Source organism: Schistocerca piceifrons, chromosome X, assembly GCF_021461385.2.
Source record: "Schistocerca piceifrons isolate TAMUIC-IGC-003096 chromosome X, iqSchPice1.1, whole genome shotgun sequence".
NCBI lineage: Eukaryota > Metazoa > Arthropoda > Insecta > Orthoptera > Acrididae > Schistocerca > Schistocerca piceifrons.
Genome location: NC_060149.1, coordinates 880,939,559 through 880,957,319, shown reverse-complemented (window position 1 = coordinate 880,957,319; position 17,761 = coordinate 880,939,559). Strand labels below are relative to the sequence as shown.

Here is a 17,761-nt window from a genome sequence, read left to right as displayed (position 1 = left end):
TAATTGGTGTTCAATGATGGTTCAGCATCCACGTAAACTGCATCCAATTCTTCAAATGACATTGTTTAATGATTGCATGAAACTTGGTCTTCTCAATTTTCAATCACAGTCAACACACTGACCAATTCAGATGGCTGTCAACAATGAACTGTACATTGCTGAAATTCTTTATACAGTCCTTGGAATAATCAAGCTTATTAACTATGAAGGTGCAGCAAAAATGTTTCATTGTTTCATGGAAATTTACCAGGTTTACTAAACCACCCACATAACTGTCTCTCAGAAAAATGCAAAAATATATTGATATTTCATTTATAAGTTTGGTGATGCAAGCACTGTTAGTTTCATAAAAAGAAATCTTTAATCAAGTATTTGCTGACAGAGCTCCTTATTTTAAAGATTTCTTGGACTAATTTAGATGCTTTGATTTCCAGATCATTACATAATTTAATGAGTGTTCAAGAGGCTGTTCTGCATTACATTTCAGTCCTTAAATTCTGGGAATGTTGTCTCTACTCCAAGGACACCTTAATCCTGATTAACACTGAGTGAATGAACATGAGTGCATTCTCTCATGTGCGAACACTAGGCAGGTGTGAGCAGTGACATTCAGCCATGCTTGGTTCATAGTTCACTCGCTATCCAACGTGCCTCTGATGTTTTTTAAAACATTCAGAAACATGTGATTTCTAATATCTTCTTTCATGTTACATTATTTACTTTGTAAGTGAAACAAATCCTGTCTATAATGATGCATTCCCTCTACTGCTTAGCTTTTTCGTAGTGAAAAACAACTTACTACCAAATGCATAATTTCAATGTTTATAAGCATCTGTGTGATGAAGTTCTTGTTATGCTGTGTTCTCTTCCATTCACTACCATATAAATGCTCATGAAAAGACACCAACAAACAAACAAAAAATGGCAGAAAGCACTAACAAATTGTTCAAAGCACGAGAAAACATTCTATTGTGTTTGGTATGTACTCGCTGGCATTTGCTTGTGTTTAGCTTGCTGTCAGTCAAAGGAAGCTTCTGTCTACTTTGCTTCGGTGCAAGCATCTTCCAGTGTTTTGTATATGAACAGATTTATTGTGATCATCAGTAATTAATTGCTCTGCTTTTAAATTTCCTTCCCAAGTCTAATGAGAAGCCAGTGAAAGGCATCAACTGACAAATGTGAGAAGTTTTGAAGTAATGCTAAAGAAGGCTGGAGCTGCAGTTCAGCTTTAATTGCATTACCTCAGTGCATTTCATGATTATGTAAAAATTCAGACACCTAATAGCTATTTTCCTACTCCTGTTTGTTTTCTTTGTCAAAAACAGTAGGCATAGTAATCCTACACTATGTGATCAAAAGTATCTGAACACCCCCCAAAACATACGTTTTTCATATTAGGTGCATTGTGCTGCCAGGTACTCTATATCAGTGACCTCAGTAGTCATTAGACAAAGTGAAAGAGCAGAATGGGGTGCTCTGTGGAACTCACAGACTTCGAACGTGATCAAGTGATTGGGCATCACTTGCGTCATACATCTGTACGCGAGACTTCCACACTCCTAAACATCCCTAGGTCCACTATTTCTGATGTGATAGTGAAGTGGAAACGTGAAGGGACATGTACAACACAAAAGCATACAGGCCGATCTCGTCTGTTGACTGATAGAGATCGCCGACAGTTTAAGAGGGTTGTAATGTGTAATAGGCGGACACCTAACCAGACCATCACACAGGAATTCCAAACTACATCAGGACCCACTGCAGGTACTATGGCAGTTAGGCGGGAGGTGAGAAAACTTGGATTTCATGGTCGAGTGGATGCTCATAAGCCACACATCACATCGGTAAATGCCAAACGACACCTCGCTTGGTGTAAGGAGTGTAAACATTGGGTGACTGAACAGTGGGAAAATGTTGTGTGGAGTGACAAACCGTGGTACACAATGTGGTGATCTAATCGCAGGGTGTGTGTATGGCGAATGCCTGGGGAACATCATCTGCCAGCGTGTGCAGTGCCAACAGTAAAATTCGGAGGCGTCGGTGTTATGGTGTGATCGTGCTTTTCATGGAGGGGGCTTGCACCATTATTGTTTTGTGTGGCACTATCACAGCACAGGCCTACATTGATGTTTTAAGCACCTTATTGCTTCCCACTGTTGAAGAGCAATTCGGGGGTGGTGATTGCATCTTTCAACATGATTGAGCACAAGTTCAAAATGCACTGCCTGTGGTGGAGAGATTACACAACAATAACATCCGTGGAATGGACTGGCCTGCACAGAGTCTGGACCTGAACCCTATAGAACACCTTCATGATGTTTTGGAATGCCGACTTCGTGCCAGGCCTCACCGACTGACATTGATGCCTCTCCTCAGTGTAGCACTCCATGAAGAATGGGCTTCCATTCCCCAAGAAACCTCCCAGCCTGCAAGAGTGGAAGCTGTCATCAAGGCTAAGGGTAGGCCAACACCACACTGAATTCCAGCATTACCCATGAAGGGTACCATGAACATGTAAGTCATTTTCAGCCAGGTGTCCGGACACTTTTGATCACATAGTGTATCTCAGTAGCAAAGATTTATAGCTTAGCTATAACTTGTGCCATTATCAGGTGAAACCTATGTTAGAATTATTAAAAAAAACACAGTGTTGGTAGAGTTGGCACGCTATACTTGTTCATTTTTCTGTTGTGACTACATGTTCTGAGGTACAAACATATGGTAGTTTCTGTGCAGGAAGTTCAGTTGCCCCATTATATCAACATGTAAGATTGACAAAATTCAGAGGGTATTGAGTGCTCAGAGCTCTTCATTAGTTCTTATTCATAACTAATATATTTATTCATAAGATTGAAAATGCATTTCTGGAACCTTTCTTTACCTTTGAGAGGATAATTGAATATTTTTAGTCCAGCACATGTCCATCTAGTACCTCCACTTGTAGCCACATGGCAAGATGACTCAATCCACTAGTGGTGCTATCTCAGAAACAGCTCTACTTTGCAGCTGCCAACCAATGGAAAGCAACTTGGGGCTGCTTGCTGTCTGGCAAGGTTGCACAAATTTCACTGAAAGGAGTGCCATCTTGTGGTTGGTGTCACGAGTAAGGGTGTCACATTGTCGCCAACTGGTGGTTGTCCTGATGTGGGTTGACTACTGTATCAAGTGTTCAGTCAATGTGTTTCTTATGTGATCTAGGCTGCTATTTAATCCAAAATAATTTTTAGTCAATGAAATGCTAATGAGTTAGTTCTTTTGAAAAGGGCTTAGCTGATTTCCTTACCCTTTCCAAGTTTGTGCTCCATTACTAATGACCCTATCGCCAACAGGGCATTAACCGTAATCTTCCTTTAGGGCATTACAAGCTTCACATTTCCTTATTTACATTTGCATTACCGTCTCATAGTTGTGTTACCTTAATTTTTGAGCTGGACTGGCTTGTATTTACTCCTATTATTCAGTCATTTCCAATACTACATTAAACATGATCCATCACTTCTCTAATACGTTTCAAATCCTGTTTCCAACTTAATAACACTGAACCTTTGATTGAAAATGCATAGTATTTAATTTTGTCTGTCACCGAGTTATAAGCATCTTCTTGGACTGGTGAAAGGGCCACAGCATATGTAGCTGTGGTTACTGCAACAATATATAACTTTGATACCAATTAAATGTTTCATCATTTGGTAGTAATAATTGGTAACATTCAAGTTCTTTCACTGTTCATTAAGTCTAGTTGGGGTTAAATGCTACCAATTAGTGCTGATAAAATGTAATAAATTGACTATATATTAGTTACATTATTTATTATGAGGTGTGCAAAAAGGAATTTAAATTTATTGTGGTGTGTTGTTAACATAATTTTGATGAATGGTGGGAACTATGAGTTATACTGCACAGTTGAATAATGTGTATATGAGTACTTAATTTCTCTGTTTGCTTGTGTCAAGTATACATTCATGTAATGAGAAAGAAAGTTGGTGATACATGATTCAGATTTTCCTCTCATACCTTTGCGCTATTTCTCATTGGTGAGACATAGATCTCTTCATATGTTACGAACAATACTGACAGATATGAGACCGAGAACATATAAACCATTCAGTTATCTGATACTGGTGAGTGAGTGTGTCTAGCTTCATTTTTTTCAGTATAGCTTGTATTCTGTAATATCTGTCTGTAAAGTGGCTAAGCAACTTTTCTCCCTTTGGAAGTAGTTTTATTATATGCACACATACGTACCAGTATTCTTGCACTGGTATTTGTGGTGAGATTCTACCGTGACAGAACACTTTACAAGTAAATTACCACAAGTCCCATTTTCATGTGTTTAATGCCCTTCTGTATTTCTAATTTTATATTATATAGATTTAACATGTTCATAGGTAACTTTTGGCCTTCTTTGAGATTATGAATGAACCATGCCATGTATTTGTGTCTCTAGGAAAGTCTGAACTCATATTTGCACCTTTGTAGTCTGATAAAATATAATGTTGCAATATTTGTATTTGATGCAGTTATTACTCATATCTGATGTGAAGTTGGCATTCATAATTCTTGAGAAAGTAATCTGAAATGGATGATAAATTACAAAGAAAATTTCAAAATCCATAACAGTATGTTGCCGAGATTTGTTAAGGAAAAATTTCCAATTGCTTTGTAAATATGAAAGAAATTAAACTGCTTAAATGAACAGTTATTATATATATAACTACAAACCAGATGTTGTACAGCTTCTTCACTGGCAGCTTAGGTTACATGTGGAGGGAGCTGTGTGACTCATTCAAGAAGTATTACTGCTCATTTGTCCCATGTTGTTGTTATTTCTGCACTGAGTAACATTGTTATCCAAAAGGTTAATATTTTTTTTTCTACAGGTCCTTTTTTGTACTCAAGTTTGGTAAGAATTTATGATGAGAATACTGCAGTGTATATATGTGGGTATAATCCTGTATAGGCTGTTATCTTAGACAAGTCTTAACATCAGTTGTAAAATTTTTTACCTGCTGTATACTTCTGTATATGCTGTATGTTAATGAATGCATTGAAAATGTGGGATATATTTGCAAGCTTGCAAACATTCATTGATAGAAAAAGATGGAAGCACATGGAAAGAAACATCCAACCTTGACACTGTCTGGTGTGTTCAATAACCATACATTGGAATGTGAATCTTTTCAGATTTGTAGCACACGTAGTATATAAAATACATTCACTAAGCTAAGATTCTCCATTCACTAAGCTAAGATTCTCATCGGAAGCCAATTTGTTAGTGTTTTGTGGTACACATAAATATTTTGTTCATACTTGGTTTTGCTGATGCTGTATGTTGTGGAAATGACAACGCCATTTTTACACATATGCATAAGATGAAAATTTCTCTGTAAAAGCAGGATGACTTTCAACATTTTAAATTCATTTTTGTAAATTAAACAGAAACTTCTCAAGATATTGGCATGAATCTTTTTGACAAGTTGCAAGAGGCGTCTATTTTTCCTGCCCCCTCCACTCTTCAGTTTCGCCCCATGGGTGAGGTTCAATTTGAACATGGAAACATTTGCCTATTCTGTGGGAGTCATGTCAATTACTGTTAAATGACACCCCTGTCATATGAAATAGCATGATATTTTGTGTATAAATGTAGTTTTGAAAGTAACTTATTTAGAAAAAAATTGAGTATTTTTTATGAGTTTCCTTTAATCACCTGAAACATTTCATATGATTCTGGCTTGATCTGGTAATAATGGAAATGGGTGCTTGAGCTACTTATGAAATAAGAAAATTATTTAAAAACACATCTTTTCAAAAAAGTCTGTATAACTTTAATAAAGGTAATGAAAAAAGTTATCACATTTTATAGAAATACATCTGTAAACACTCTACAGGAAAGGAAGTTGTCAGGAAGGTGTGCCCACTCTAGGAGATGTCACAGACATCAAATTTAAACTCAAAATGAAGCCTTCCCCTTCTATCTACCTTAGAATCAGGTAGAACACTACAAATGCTATCTTTCTCAAAACCTCACATATTGGGAACTTACGGCCATACAAAAAAAGCTTCATCTGATTCCACCTTGGAATGCCATTTCCTCAGGAATGTAATTTCATTGTCAGGGATAACATGTCCAAAATATTTTACACTTTTTTTTAAGGAAACTTCACTAAAACATATTTTCCATGGAGCACTCCACTGTAATTTGCAGAATCTAAAGCCTTGTAAGTGTGCTCTTCAGCTTCATACTCTTTAAGTAGCAATGCTCTGCCTGCAACTGTCTCCTCCTTCACTGACATCACTTCCACTTAGGTTTTTCAACAATTTATCATCATTCAGCTCATCATCATTTGACTCTGAAATTTGATTTTTCTTTCTTCTTTTTCCTTCTTCAGAAGAAACTGGCAGCTGTTTAGATGGATGACCCCACTTTTCCAGCTCAAAACTGTCTCACCTTGACTTGTGGAAGGTTTCGCATGTTCATAGAAATCATCTACACAAACACTTTCCAGCCTCAGCTGCTACTTTTCTTCTTCAGTTGGATGTCAGTTTCTTCCTCTGATTCTGCAACATTGCCAACATGGATTCATTTAACTTTCTGGTCAGTAAAGACATGGCATTCAGGAAGTTTCTGTAGGACTTCATGCTTATTCAGTGGATGGATGCCAGTAGCCCTGAATCCAGATATCAAATTGGCAACAGAAGTGGCATCAATGTTTGTTAGTGTGGATTTCAATAGAGGAGGTGTTATAACTTCAAGTTGAACAAATATATGTCAAGGACGACACAATACATGTAAGTCACAGATCAAGTAAACAAAGCAAGATGTGTGTATGCTTTAACAGTCAAATCAGAACTGAATCCAAGTCTAGCGGCTGCTGGCTGGCTGGCCGCTTAGGTGGCACTGCTGCTGCATGGCTGGCAGACAGCACCGCATGTAGAGGACGCGCATAACTGTGCGGCGGCGGCACTTTGAAAGATCGGTGAGTCACAACAGAAGGAAACACATCTTTTGGCAGATTGCTCTTTATCCCACACTCTTCTCTCCATTTTGTTAAAGACTTTCTCCATTGAGCCTTTAAAGGGCTAAAGAACGCCACATCAAGTGGCTGCATCAAGTGAGTGCAGTTAGGTGGCAGGCAAGTAAACCTAATATTATTGTCCTTAGCAGCCCGAACATCCTCAAGTGAAAAATGGCTGGACAGATTGTCTCCAATAACCACCTTTGGACCATGTAGCTGGTTAGCATGAGATAAATAAATAGTGAAAAACGAATCTTGAAAGGCACATCCATCAAACCATCCACTTTTTGTGTTGTTGTAATGGGCTCTTGAAGGTCCACCACAGCACCAGGTACTCCACATGTTCTCAGCTTTATATACGACATACACCAGTTGCAAAACGCCAGATGCCATACCACAAAACATGACTGAAACTCCAGTTTTAGAATGTGCCATTATCCTCTCAGGATTCTTGTAGCCATGTGTGATCACATCATTCTTGCACCCTGCATCATCTGAGAAGTTTGTCTCATCAAAGTTTGAAATATTTTCTGGTGGTACACCATGTAATGAGGTTTTGAGGTTTTCAAATATTTCTCAACCACCTCTTCACTCAGAGCTGCTCTGTTTGGAGCAATATTACTACACTGCCTCATTGATAATGTTTTGTGTCTGCCTAGAAAAGGCTTAGTCCGATCTAAGCCAGGGAGATTGGTAGGCCCATACTTATCTACCTTTCATCTCGTTTTGTCCAACAACATTTTAGTGATCATCCTTAGATCAAACAAATCGAATGGATATCCCCAGGCACCCATTTGAATCACACAATCACAAAGTTACTTTTCTTCATCTGCAGTAGAAACAGTTTGTCCTCCAGGTTTCTCTGAATGTGTGTTTTTTATTTTATGGCAAAGGGTCCCTTTAGGTAATTTGAATATTTGGGAGACTTCGTTTAGTGACATCTTCTTATCTTGAATTAACATTATGGCTTCGTCAGTATTACTTTTTGCACAGTTCCCATAGCTTCGAGAACTGGGAGATCGTTTGTAGTTCCTGACTGTATCAGCAAACTAAAAACCAAACAAAGTTAATTTTGGCCTAATTTTGGGATATTTTCTTCCACTAAGTACACACAGAAAAATTTACATAAATATTATCAATAACACCTACCTGATATATTCCAAATAAGATTAAAACAACACAAGCAACACACACAACATCCATTAGCCAGCACTGACCAACTGATGTGTCAAAGAATACGGAAGGCACTGTTCAATGTCACCCCTTGAAAGACGAGTCTTCACGTATAAAGAATAAATATAACATTTTATGCTTTCTGTAAATGTTCATTTAAGTGTTAACCTTGCCCATAAAAACTCATTTCAAATTCTAAACTAAAAAATGCTTCTGATAATAGACAAATGTTGTTGCGATTATGAAGGAACGTATGTTTCCAGAAAATTATTTTACTTTCTGGCATCAGTATACAATGTTATTTCATATTGACTGTCATACCTTCTGAAAGTATCGATTATTGGCGATATTTAATGATTCTGAACTTAGTTCCATATTTACACATTAGAGGGCAGAGTTTACATTAAAAAGACGCTAAGTTGCTGTTCAAAATAGCCTCGCTTTACAGTTTATATTGTTGATCAAATGGCTCTCTGAGTTCATCTGCTGTATGTGGTGCATAACTTGTACATTTTTCACTCAAATACAACTACAGTGGCACTTTCCTGCCTGTGCTGTATTTTCGTGTCATGGAAATCATGTTGCTAATATTAATAGAACATATGCAAATTTTGCATGTACTACATAAGACTGACCTAAGACCAGATCCAGTCATGAGAAAAGGATAAATCACAACACAGAGCAGATACAATTGTGACAATAGTTTTGTCATTTGCACAGTGGATTAGTGTCTTTCATTCTCATTACTCACATACTGTCAGTTTTCAGTTGAGCTGTTCTGTTTTGATAAATGGTTCAACATCTGGAGGGTATTTTATCAGTAGGTTACTGCATGACTGTACGCAATACAGTTGTTGTAAGACTACTTTTTAGTTGTTTTATGTTTCTGTGTGTAGGATAGTTATTCCACAATCTTTCCCATGGGGTCCCGGGTTCGATTCCTGGCTGGGTTGGGGATTTTCTTTGCCTGTGGACTGGATGTTTGTGTTGTTCTCATCAGTTCATCATCATTTGTGACAGTAGCTCGAATGGATTGTGTAAAAAATTGAGACTTTGTACGGGCGCTGATGACCGCGCAGTTGAGTGCCCCACAAACCAAACATCATCATCACAATCTTTTCCTGATCAAACTCCTTATGTTTGAAAATTGTGACTACTTGTTTCCAAGCTAAAGGAACACCAGCTCATACAGATTGGATCCACTGGACTTTCTGAATGTATCTACCAACATTTTATGATTGTAGTCTTTCCCTTTGTTGCAGATACACATACCAGATCCAGTTATGGGGGATGTTTTTCCATGTGTGCTTCTTTCTTCTGTCAAAGACTGTATTCACAACTTATTCCAAATTTTGCTGTTTTTTTTCCTATGATTAGTAAAGAATATGAATACACACCAGTGTATTCTATGTAATTTATGGAGTATTTCTTAGGGTGTTATGCTATGCTTTTCTGAAATCTTTCCCAACAGAAATTATTAGCGTAATTTGTAATTTTTGAAAGTTCGTGGTTTTGATATGAGGTATTTAACTGTGTGAAGTGATTCTTTTTTTTTTTTAAAAGCAATGATACTTCCTGAGATATATATATACATTTGCTTTCCATTTGTGATGTGTGGTTTTATGTTAATTGATCTTTAATTGGTTGCATTTGTTTTAAATGATCTAGGTTTAATCTTGGATTGGACATAACGAAAGGCAAAATATTAGAAACGAGGAGACGTGTTTGAAAATTGTTGGACAATATTGGACAGTAATCATATTGATTGTGCATTTTTTTGGGATACTTTATTCCATTATTTAACTGTTATTTCTACTGAATTTACAATGTAAATAAAGTAATGAGTCATATGTTTACATCTTTGTATAAATGTAAATGAAATATTCCTTTGTTGTTTTTATATATACACCAATAAAATATTTATTTGTAGTCATAATTGTATATATTGCATGTATATAAATCTAAGCATTCTCCAATTTATAAATCATTGTATTTGATATACATAAAGATTTCAGAACAACAGAATTATGTGGAGGAAATGAACTGTATTTTTTCTACAAGATGTTTTTTTTAATCTTGTAATTACACTTTCTCAAGTACCTGATATAAAATAGCTACTTCATTTTTACAATAAACTGTTTGAGTGTAAGTAATGACTGCTTTCTGTTATTCAGTAGTGCCCAGTACCATTAAACCTGTATTTCCATTATGTTATCAGTAAAGTGCTTCCAGAATTTAAACAGAAATGAAGACTGTTGGCCGAATTGTAGTATACGTGGGAATTCTGATGTTATAATATATCCCTGTTGGAAGAGACTGAAACTTGTAAAATGATATGGTACTGTGTCTGAAATGAAAAATAGTTCTCCATGCAACAAGATGAGGTTATTATCTAGAACTTAATTGTTGAGAATCAACTCTTAATTCTTTTGCATTCAACCAACACAATGTAGCAGTAAGATGAGAACGTGTACTGTAGTTCAAAAGAGGATTCATCGAAAAACTAGTGAAGTTTTCAGCATTGTTTATTGCCTGTCAATGACTCAACCCCTCTACTATTTGGTGATCTGTTATCTTTATGCATAAATTATTTACATTCTGCCAGAACTATCATGTATGTAGTTTTTGGACGAATCCTTTTTTGAGCTACAGTACTTCTTGTGTGCGAGTGTGCATGCGGCCTCCCGCACCCCCCACCCCCTTCCCCCCCCCCCCCCCCCCCCCATTCCTAAAGGCTGCTATCCTGAAGGTATCCTCCATTGTGTTGTAAGTCTAATAGAAGAGGCAATGGGAATTTAAAAGAAAAATTTTAAAAATACACCTTTGTGTTACTTCTCTACATAATCATCATAAAGATTTAAGAATTTATCATATTTTGATGATTTGACAAATTCCCTCAACATAAAATTCAGCCTCTGCAACTTTTACAACCCAATGTTTGCACAGTTGGTTTTAACCTAATTGTTTGGTTATGGTCTGATTGAAAACTTACCGAGAAGCCAGCAGAAAATTGTTTGACGTTGAGATAATGTGAAGCATCAGTTTTCATGAATCTCTTTGTCAGTTTTCTGTACTAGTTCAATGCTGATTACAGATGGACAGCCACTTCTATTATCATCATGAGGATAAGTCCTTATAGTCTTAAACAAACACTACAATAGTTGTCTGCAGCTCGTGGTCTAGTGGCTAGCATTCTACCTCTGGATCACAGGGTCCTGGGTTCGATTTCCAGCCGGGTTGGGGATTTTCTCTGCCCAGGGACTGGGTGTTTGTGTTGTCCTCATCAATCATGATCCTCACCATTCGTGACAGTGGTTAGAATGGACTGTGAACAAAATTGGACTTTGAAAAAATTGGGACTTTGTATGGGCACTGATGACCGTGCAGTTGAACACCCCACAAACCAAACATCATCATCATCATCACCATCACCATCACCATCACCATTACAATTGTCACGTAACATCTCCAGTCATCACCTTCGGTTCATGTACAATACACACCTCTCAATGAAATTGTGACACAAAACACTTTATTACAGCTTAAGTAACACATTCAATGGGAGTTTCAGTTGCAACACTCATTCTGAACGGTAACAGTAGGCAAATGTTAAGCAATGTGCCTTTTTTGCTAGCAGAGCTCTATGTACACTAACCTACTACATGGGGCAGTGGTTCTGTCCCTCCTGCTGCTACCCATGATACATAAGAACTGTGGTTATTTTCTGGCTAGCTCTCATACTTAATTATAAATTGTTGAGATACTTCCAGCAGTACGTGAAGTATGACTGAACAGCATACAAGTTCTCTAGGCTACTGTCATTATGCATCCCTGAGGGGAAACATTAGATTTGTACAAGTAAAAGTGCATCTTATTGTTGTATTCAGTGAGACCTCTGTCAATCACACACACACACACACACACACACACACACACACACACACACACACAAACAAAATGTGCAAGTACATATCCAGAATTCATTAAAGGAACATATCAGTAATATGAAAATAAGAAACATCCAGCAACAGGATTTACTTAATTTTACAAAGCTTAATATTATGGCAGGTGTCATTTGGGTCAGCTCAAATTAGAAAGCATGAATGAGGTAAACCAGTTTGAATTCTCTTTACATGCACAGTTTTTCCTGCATTTCCAGTCACTGTGGTAGACTTCAGTTAATGCAACACAATAATTTGTCTGACTCATATCAAAATCGTTTGGTAGATGTTGATGGTATATGTTTGTGTGTCATGAATCCAAGGTGAAAATGGAACACTGTTGCAGCATCATTTGTCAGAATGAATGTGGGAGGCAACTGAAAAATCACATCCAATGTAATCATCGTAAGGTCAAAGTAGTCTTACCTTTTGATTAAGACAGTAAGAAATTCCACATTACTCTAGGAAACTACAATTTGCATTATTTCTATTTCTGGGTGCTGAATATAATGATATACAGGTATCTGTCACACTGCTTAAGAAACTGGACTTTTAATTTGAAGGGGAAGGCTTCAAATCCCTGTTAATCCAGCCTGATTTAGATTTGTTCAGGTTAAACAACATCAGGAAAATGCTGGGCCAGTTCCATGAGTAGGGCCATGACTGTCACCCCAATTCTCCTTCAGCTGAGATACTGCTTAATGACCTTGATGTCTACCAAGAAAATGTCAGGATAGTTCCTTTGAAGGGGCATAGCTGATTTCCTTCCCTGTTCTTGAGAACAATTTGAGCTTGTGCTCTGTTTCCAATAACTTCTTGTCAACAGGATATTAAACCCTTATCTTCCTTGACATTCCTGAAATGTTGAACTCACATTTTATGGTTCGCAGGACCATTCTTATTCATTTAGTAGCTTTTCTGTAGTCTGCTGCATTCCTTTGCTAGGTAATGTTCCTCGATTTTGGTCTTCCTCTTATTGTATCTGTTCCTCATGTCTCATAATAAAATGTCCTGCATGCCCATCACGAACTGCATTTATTCTTTGAAAGGCAACTGATGCTATTTGGTTCACAGGGAATTCCAAAAGTAGAAACTATTTAGCTAATCGAATGCTATTAGTTTTTCTATCCGAAAGGAGTGTACTCCTAATTGTACCATAATACATTCGATGTAAGGTGACTTAGTCTCATCATCTACCAAAGTTGTGGTTTTCCAAACATGACACTTTTAAAAAGTTCAGAGAATCTCTTGTGGAAATCATCCAACCTTTGTAACATGCTGTTCTCCATCTCTCTTTGCTTTATCTTTTTGTCACTATGTTCCCCCCCCCCCCTTTCATATAAACTTAATTTTACTCTTTTGCTTCATTCATTAGGCTCCAGCATGTTTTAAATAAAACTTTTTTGCTGTTCATTGCATAACAGTTCTCTCATTCCTGCTGTTGAAAAATGCTACCTTTGCATCAGTACATTCATTCTTGCGTATCTTGTAGTCTCTAGAAGAAAACTAGAAATAATAGTGCCATATTTATTTCTTGCTTGTTCCAACATTCATGTGTGAATATTATATTTGCAATTATGAGTTACACATACATCAAAATAATGGGATGCTATCATAGTAAAAAAACAGCAAGGTTTTTTGGAACACGTACAACAACAAAAAATACAGACCTACAAATACACGGTCATGTTACCTCACAGTACATAAGTACTAGATGTCAGACCCAAAGATAAAGCACTTGTTACCCTTACAAACATTCATGGATTGTGGTTCACATTTTTCAGCCACTGCATCCTGATGCTATGAAAGTGCACAGAAGTTAAAGGTTGAATTTTTATATACAGGGTGTCCCTGATGTTTCAGCAGATATTTGCAGTTTTGTTTTTACGACATGTAGCTGAAGTCAACCCAAACAAATACTGCTCATCACATCTGTCATATGACGCCCAGCATTGGCAGAGAACACTGGTTTGTTTCACTTTCAAACAAAATTACTTTTACAGTGGAATTTTACGTGCCCATTTGACAGAGTGATCCCAGATTAGTCTAGTGTGATATTTGTTTTATTGATATGTACCAACAAAGACAGTAAAACATGAAGAATAACCAGTATTCCAACAGCTACAGCATCATTTTGGCCCATGCTGACTGCTGCCAGTCATGCAGAAGCGCTGCTCAATCATTGCTGGAGTACTGATTACTCTTCATGTTTACTGTTCTGAAAACAAATATGGCACTATACTAATTTGGGACCTCTTTCAAATGGACATGTAAAATTCCACTTTAAAAACCATTCTGTTTGTAATGGAAAACAAACCAACACTTTCCATTGCTGTGCTTGTGTGAAAGAAATCATGAGCAGTATTTGTCTTGGTTGACTCTGCCTATATATTGCAAAGATGAAATTGCAAATATCTGACAGATTGCCAGAGGAAATGTGCCTGATGAGCCACAGGAGACACACCAGTTCAAAATCAATTCTGAAATAAGTTCAGTTTTAACTTCTACCCACTTTTATAGTCTCAGGAGGACATGGACCAAAAATATAAATTGCAATCCATATGTGGACAACTAGATCCTTATTTTTGGATCTGACATGTAGTACATATATACTGTGAAGGGACATGAACTTTTATCTGTAGTTCAGTATTTATTTGTTGTACGTGTTCCAAAAATTCCTGATGTGTTTTAATATTCCATCCCATTATTTTGATGTGCATGTAACTCATAATTGCAACTGAAAGAATAGCTTGCACTTGAATGTTGATACATGCAAGAAATAAATATGGCATTATTGTTTCCAGTTTCCTTCCACAGATTGCAAGAAAGACAAGCGTGAATGTACTGACACAAATTGCTGCTTTTCAGCAACAGGTGTGAGAGACGTGCTGTGCAATAAACAGCAAAAAGTTTTAATTAAGAAGTTGGAGCCTAATTAATGGAGAAAATACTAAAATTAAGCTTATATGGAAGCAAAAGCCATGAAAAAAAAGAGAAAGACAAAGCAAAGAGAGATGGAGAGTAGCATGTCACAATAGTTGTCTGATTACTGTAAGAGATACTGTGAAATTTTCACATGTTAAGCTTGGAAAACCACAAACTTGGCAGATGAAAAGACTAAGTCACCTTACATAGAAAACGTTACAGTGCAATTGTGAGTACAGTCGTTTGAGATAGAAAAACTGATAGCACTGGATCAGCTACATAGTTTCTACTTTTGGATGGCGATGATTCAAACCTGCAGCCAGCCATCCTGATTTAGGTTTTCTGTGATTACCCTAAATCACTTAAGACAAATTCTGGGATGGCCCCTTTGAAAGGGCATGGCGGCTTTCCTTTGCCACCCTTCCCTATTCTGAACTTGTGTTGTGTGTCTAATGATCTTGTTGTTGATTGGACGTTAAACATTAATCTCCTCCTCCTCCTCCTGCTCCCTGTGAACCAAAATAATTGTGTCAATTGCCTGTCAAAACATAAATACGATAGCCATTTTATTATGAGAAATGGAAAGCGGGATATCAAAATTGAGGAAAATTACCTAGCAAAGGGGACAACAGGAAAGCTGTTAAATGAATTATGAGTGGTCCCATAAACCATTAAACATAAGTTCAAAATTTCATGAACCTCAAGGAAGGAAGAGGAGGGTTTAATGTCCTGTTGACCTTGAGGTCATTAGAGATGGAGCACAAGCTCAGACTGTTTCCAAGGATGGGAACGCGTATGGAACCTAGTGTTTATGCTTAAGGGGTAGAAGCGGAGAGTACAGAGCTTGTGAGTGACCTGAAGCCTCCTGACATATTAGAACTGTGTGCCAAAACAGAATTAGACCCCCCAAACCTGTACATTTCAAAGGCAGCTCAGATGGGTTTGCCATGGAATATGAAGGGCTAGGTTCAATTTTAGAGAGCCACATCACTGTAATATATTTGGTTGTTTCATTGAAGTGATTACTATGCTACAGCATCAGACATTTATTCTGAATTAGGTAAATTATTCCCAAATGTCATAGGGAGGTTACACATGATAGTAGATGCATGTGGCTCAAAACAAGCACAAGACTGATTTGAATATGTTTTATCCCGAAAACCATCCATAGACATTATGACACCTGTCTGAATTCTATCGCATATGCAGGATTACAAGATATGAAGTGTTACGTGTCAACATGTATACTGCCTCTGCACACCAGTCTTGTATTTCTCGCAAGGAGCAGTTAAGCAAGACAACTGTAATGTTTTTGATAAATAAGACTATTCACATATTAAAACAGCCCAGAAGTCAGTTCAAATGTTTTGACATCTGGTGTTCTTCATTCTCAGAGGCATTTAGAGATCTATTTTAAAATTCTCACTTAAAACTGAGGAATGTTAAATGGTTCAGAACATATATGAGTGAAGCTGCTATTAAAAAAAATGGCTCTGAGCACTATGGGACTTAACTTCTGAGGTTATCAGTCGAAGGTGCTATTCCTTTGAGATAATATTGCCTCTGATGATGGTCATGTGTATGATCTTTTGTGGCATAGTGTAAAACTGCGGAACTGTCTGACTTTACAATAAACAATGTAAAAGCATTGTAAAATGGAGGAAGCCTCCAACAACATTCTTTGGACTGTGGAATTGTGTGTGTTTACAATCAATGTTAGAGTAGCCTAGAAAACATTTGAAATTTAGTAATTCATAATCTTGAACTGGCACATAATTCTTCTAGACTCAGCATGCTGTAGCACAAAATAGATATTTAATCAGATTTTTCAGAATAGCTTCTTATTGTTCAAGCTTATAATTAGGTTCATATTTGACAAGAACATTTCTAATCTCCATACCATAAACAACTTTTTTATCAACTGCTGGCAAAATTAATGCAACAACAGCTTCATCCTTGTTAATCTGGTCCATCTTACAAAAACTTATATAATGTTCTGACTTTTTCCCCCTATCTTCTTTTGTTAACAGCATTCTCCTTCAATAATGTCTTTTGATGTCATTGCCAGTTTTTGGAGTGTTAGCCCACACTGTGGTTACAAAATTATAATTTAGTTAAACGTAGGGTTTCCTTCAGATATCATGAGGTCAGCAGCATTTCACAAATAGTGCCAACATTAATACAGAACAGCATGTATATGTAGGATAACACCAGCAATAATTGGAATCTGTGTGTCTACGTGAGTTACTGAATACAGTAATCTTACTGTTAACAAAAACACACTGAAACTTAACACTTCCAGATTTGTTCATTATGAGGATAAAAAGTGTAATTTTGTCTTCGGTGTTAATATAACTCATGTTCTCACAAAATCCAACAGACTGTCACATTTTTGCATGTATTTTCACATATTAAAGCTAACAAAGGATGAACTGATTTGTTTATAATTTGAAGATGATGAATATCATATAGAATGCAAATGAAACTTCATTTCTGGTACAAAATGGCTGGATATTATGAAATCAATCTCGATATGTTAAAAGAAGGTAAAAGTCATGTAGGAGGAGGTGGTGTCTACTCATAAGAATGTTGGATGAATTATATTTGATGCTTAATTGATATATTCATTGTTAATCATTGGCAGGTGTCTGCAGACTATAACTTTTACAGTGGAAACATGTCTGTGAGTTATGGGCTAACAGGCAC

At 36.9% G+C, this 17,761-nt stretch overlaps 1 protein-coding gene across 2 annotated transcripts in view; it reads left to right on the top strand.

Moving 5' to 3' along the window:
• Positions 1-10,219, top strand: part of LOC124721466 (serine/arginine repetitive matrix protein 2-like) — a 156,740-nt gene extending 146,521 nt beyond the window's left edge. For both annotated transcript variants that reach the window (XM_047246457.1, XM_047246456.1), the window contains one exon: positions 9,858-10,219. In XM_047246457.1, the coding sequence (XP_047102413.1) occupies positions 9,858-9,863 (6 nt within the window). In that variant the 3' untranslated portion in view covers positions 9,864-10,219. The remainder of the gene's footprint in view (positions 1-9,857) is intronic.
• The last annotated feature ends 7,542 nt before the right edge of the window (positions 10,220-17,761 follow it).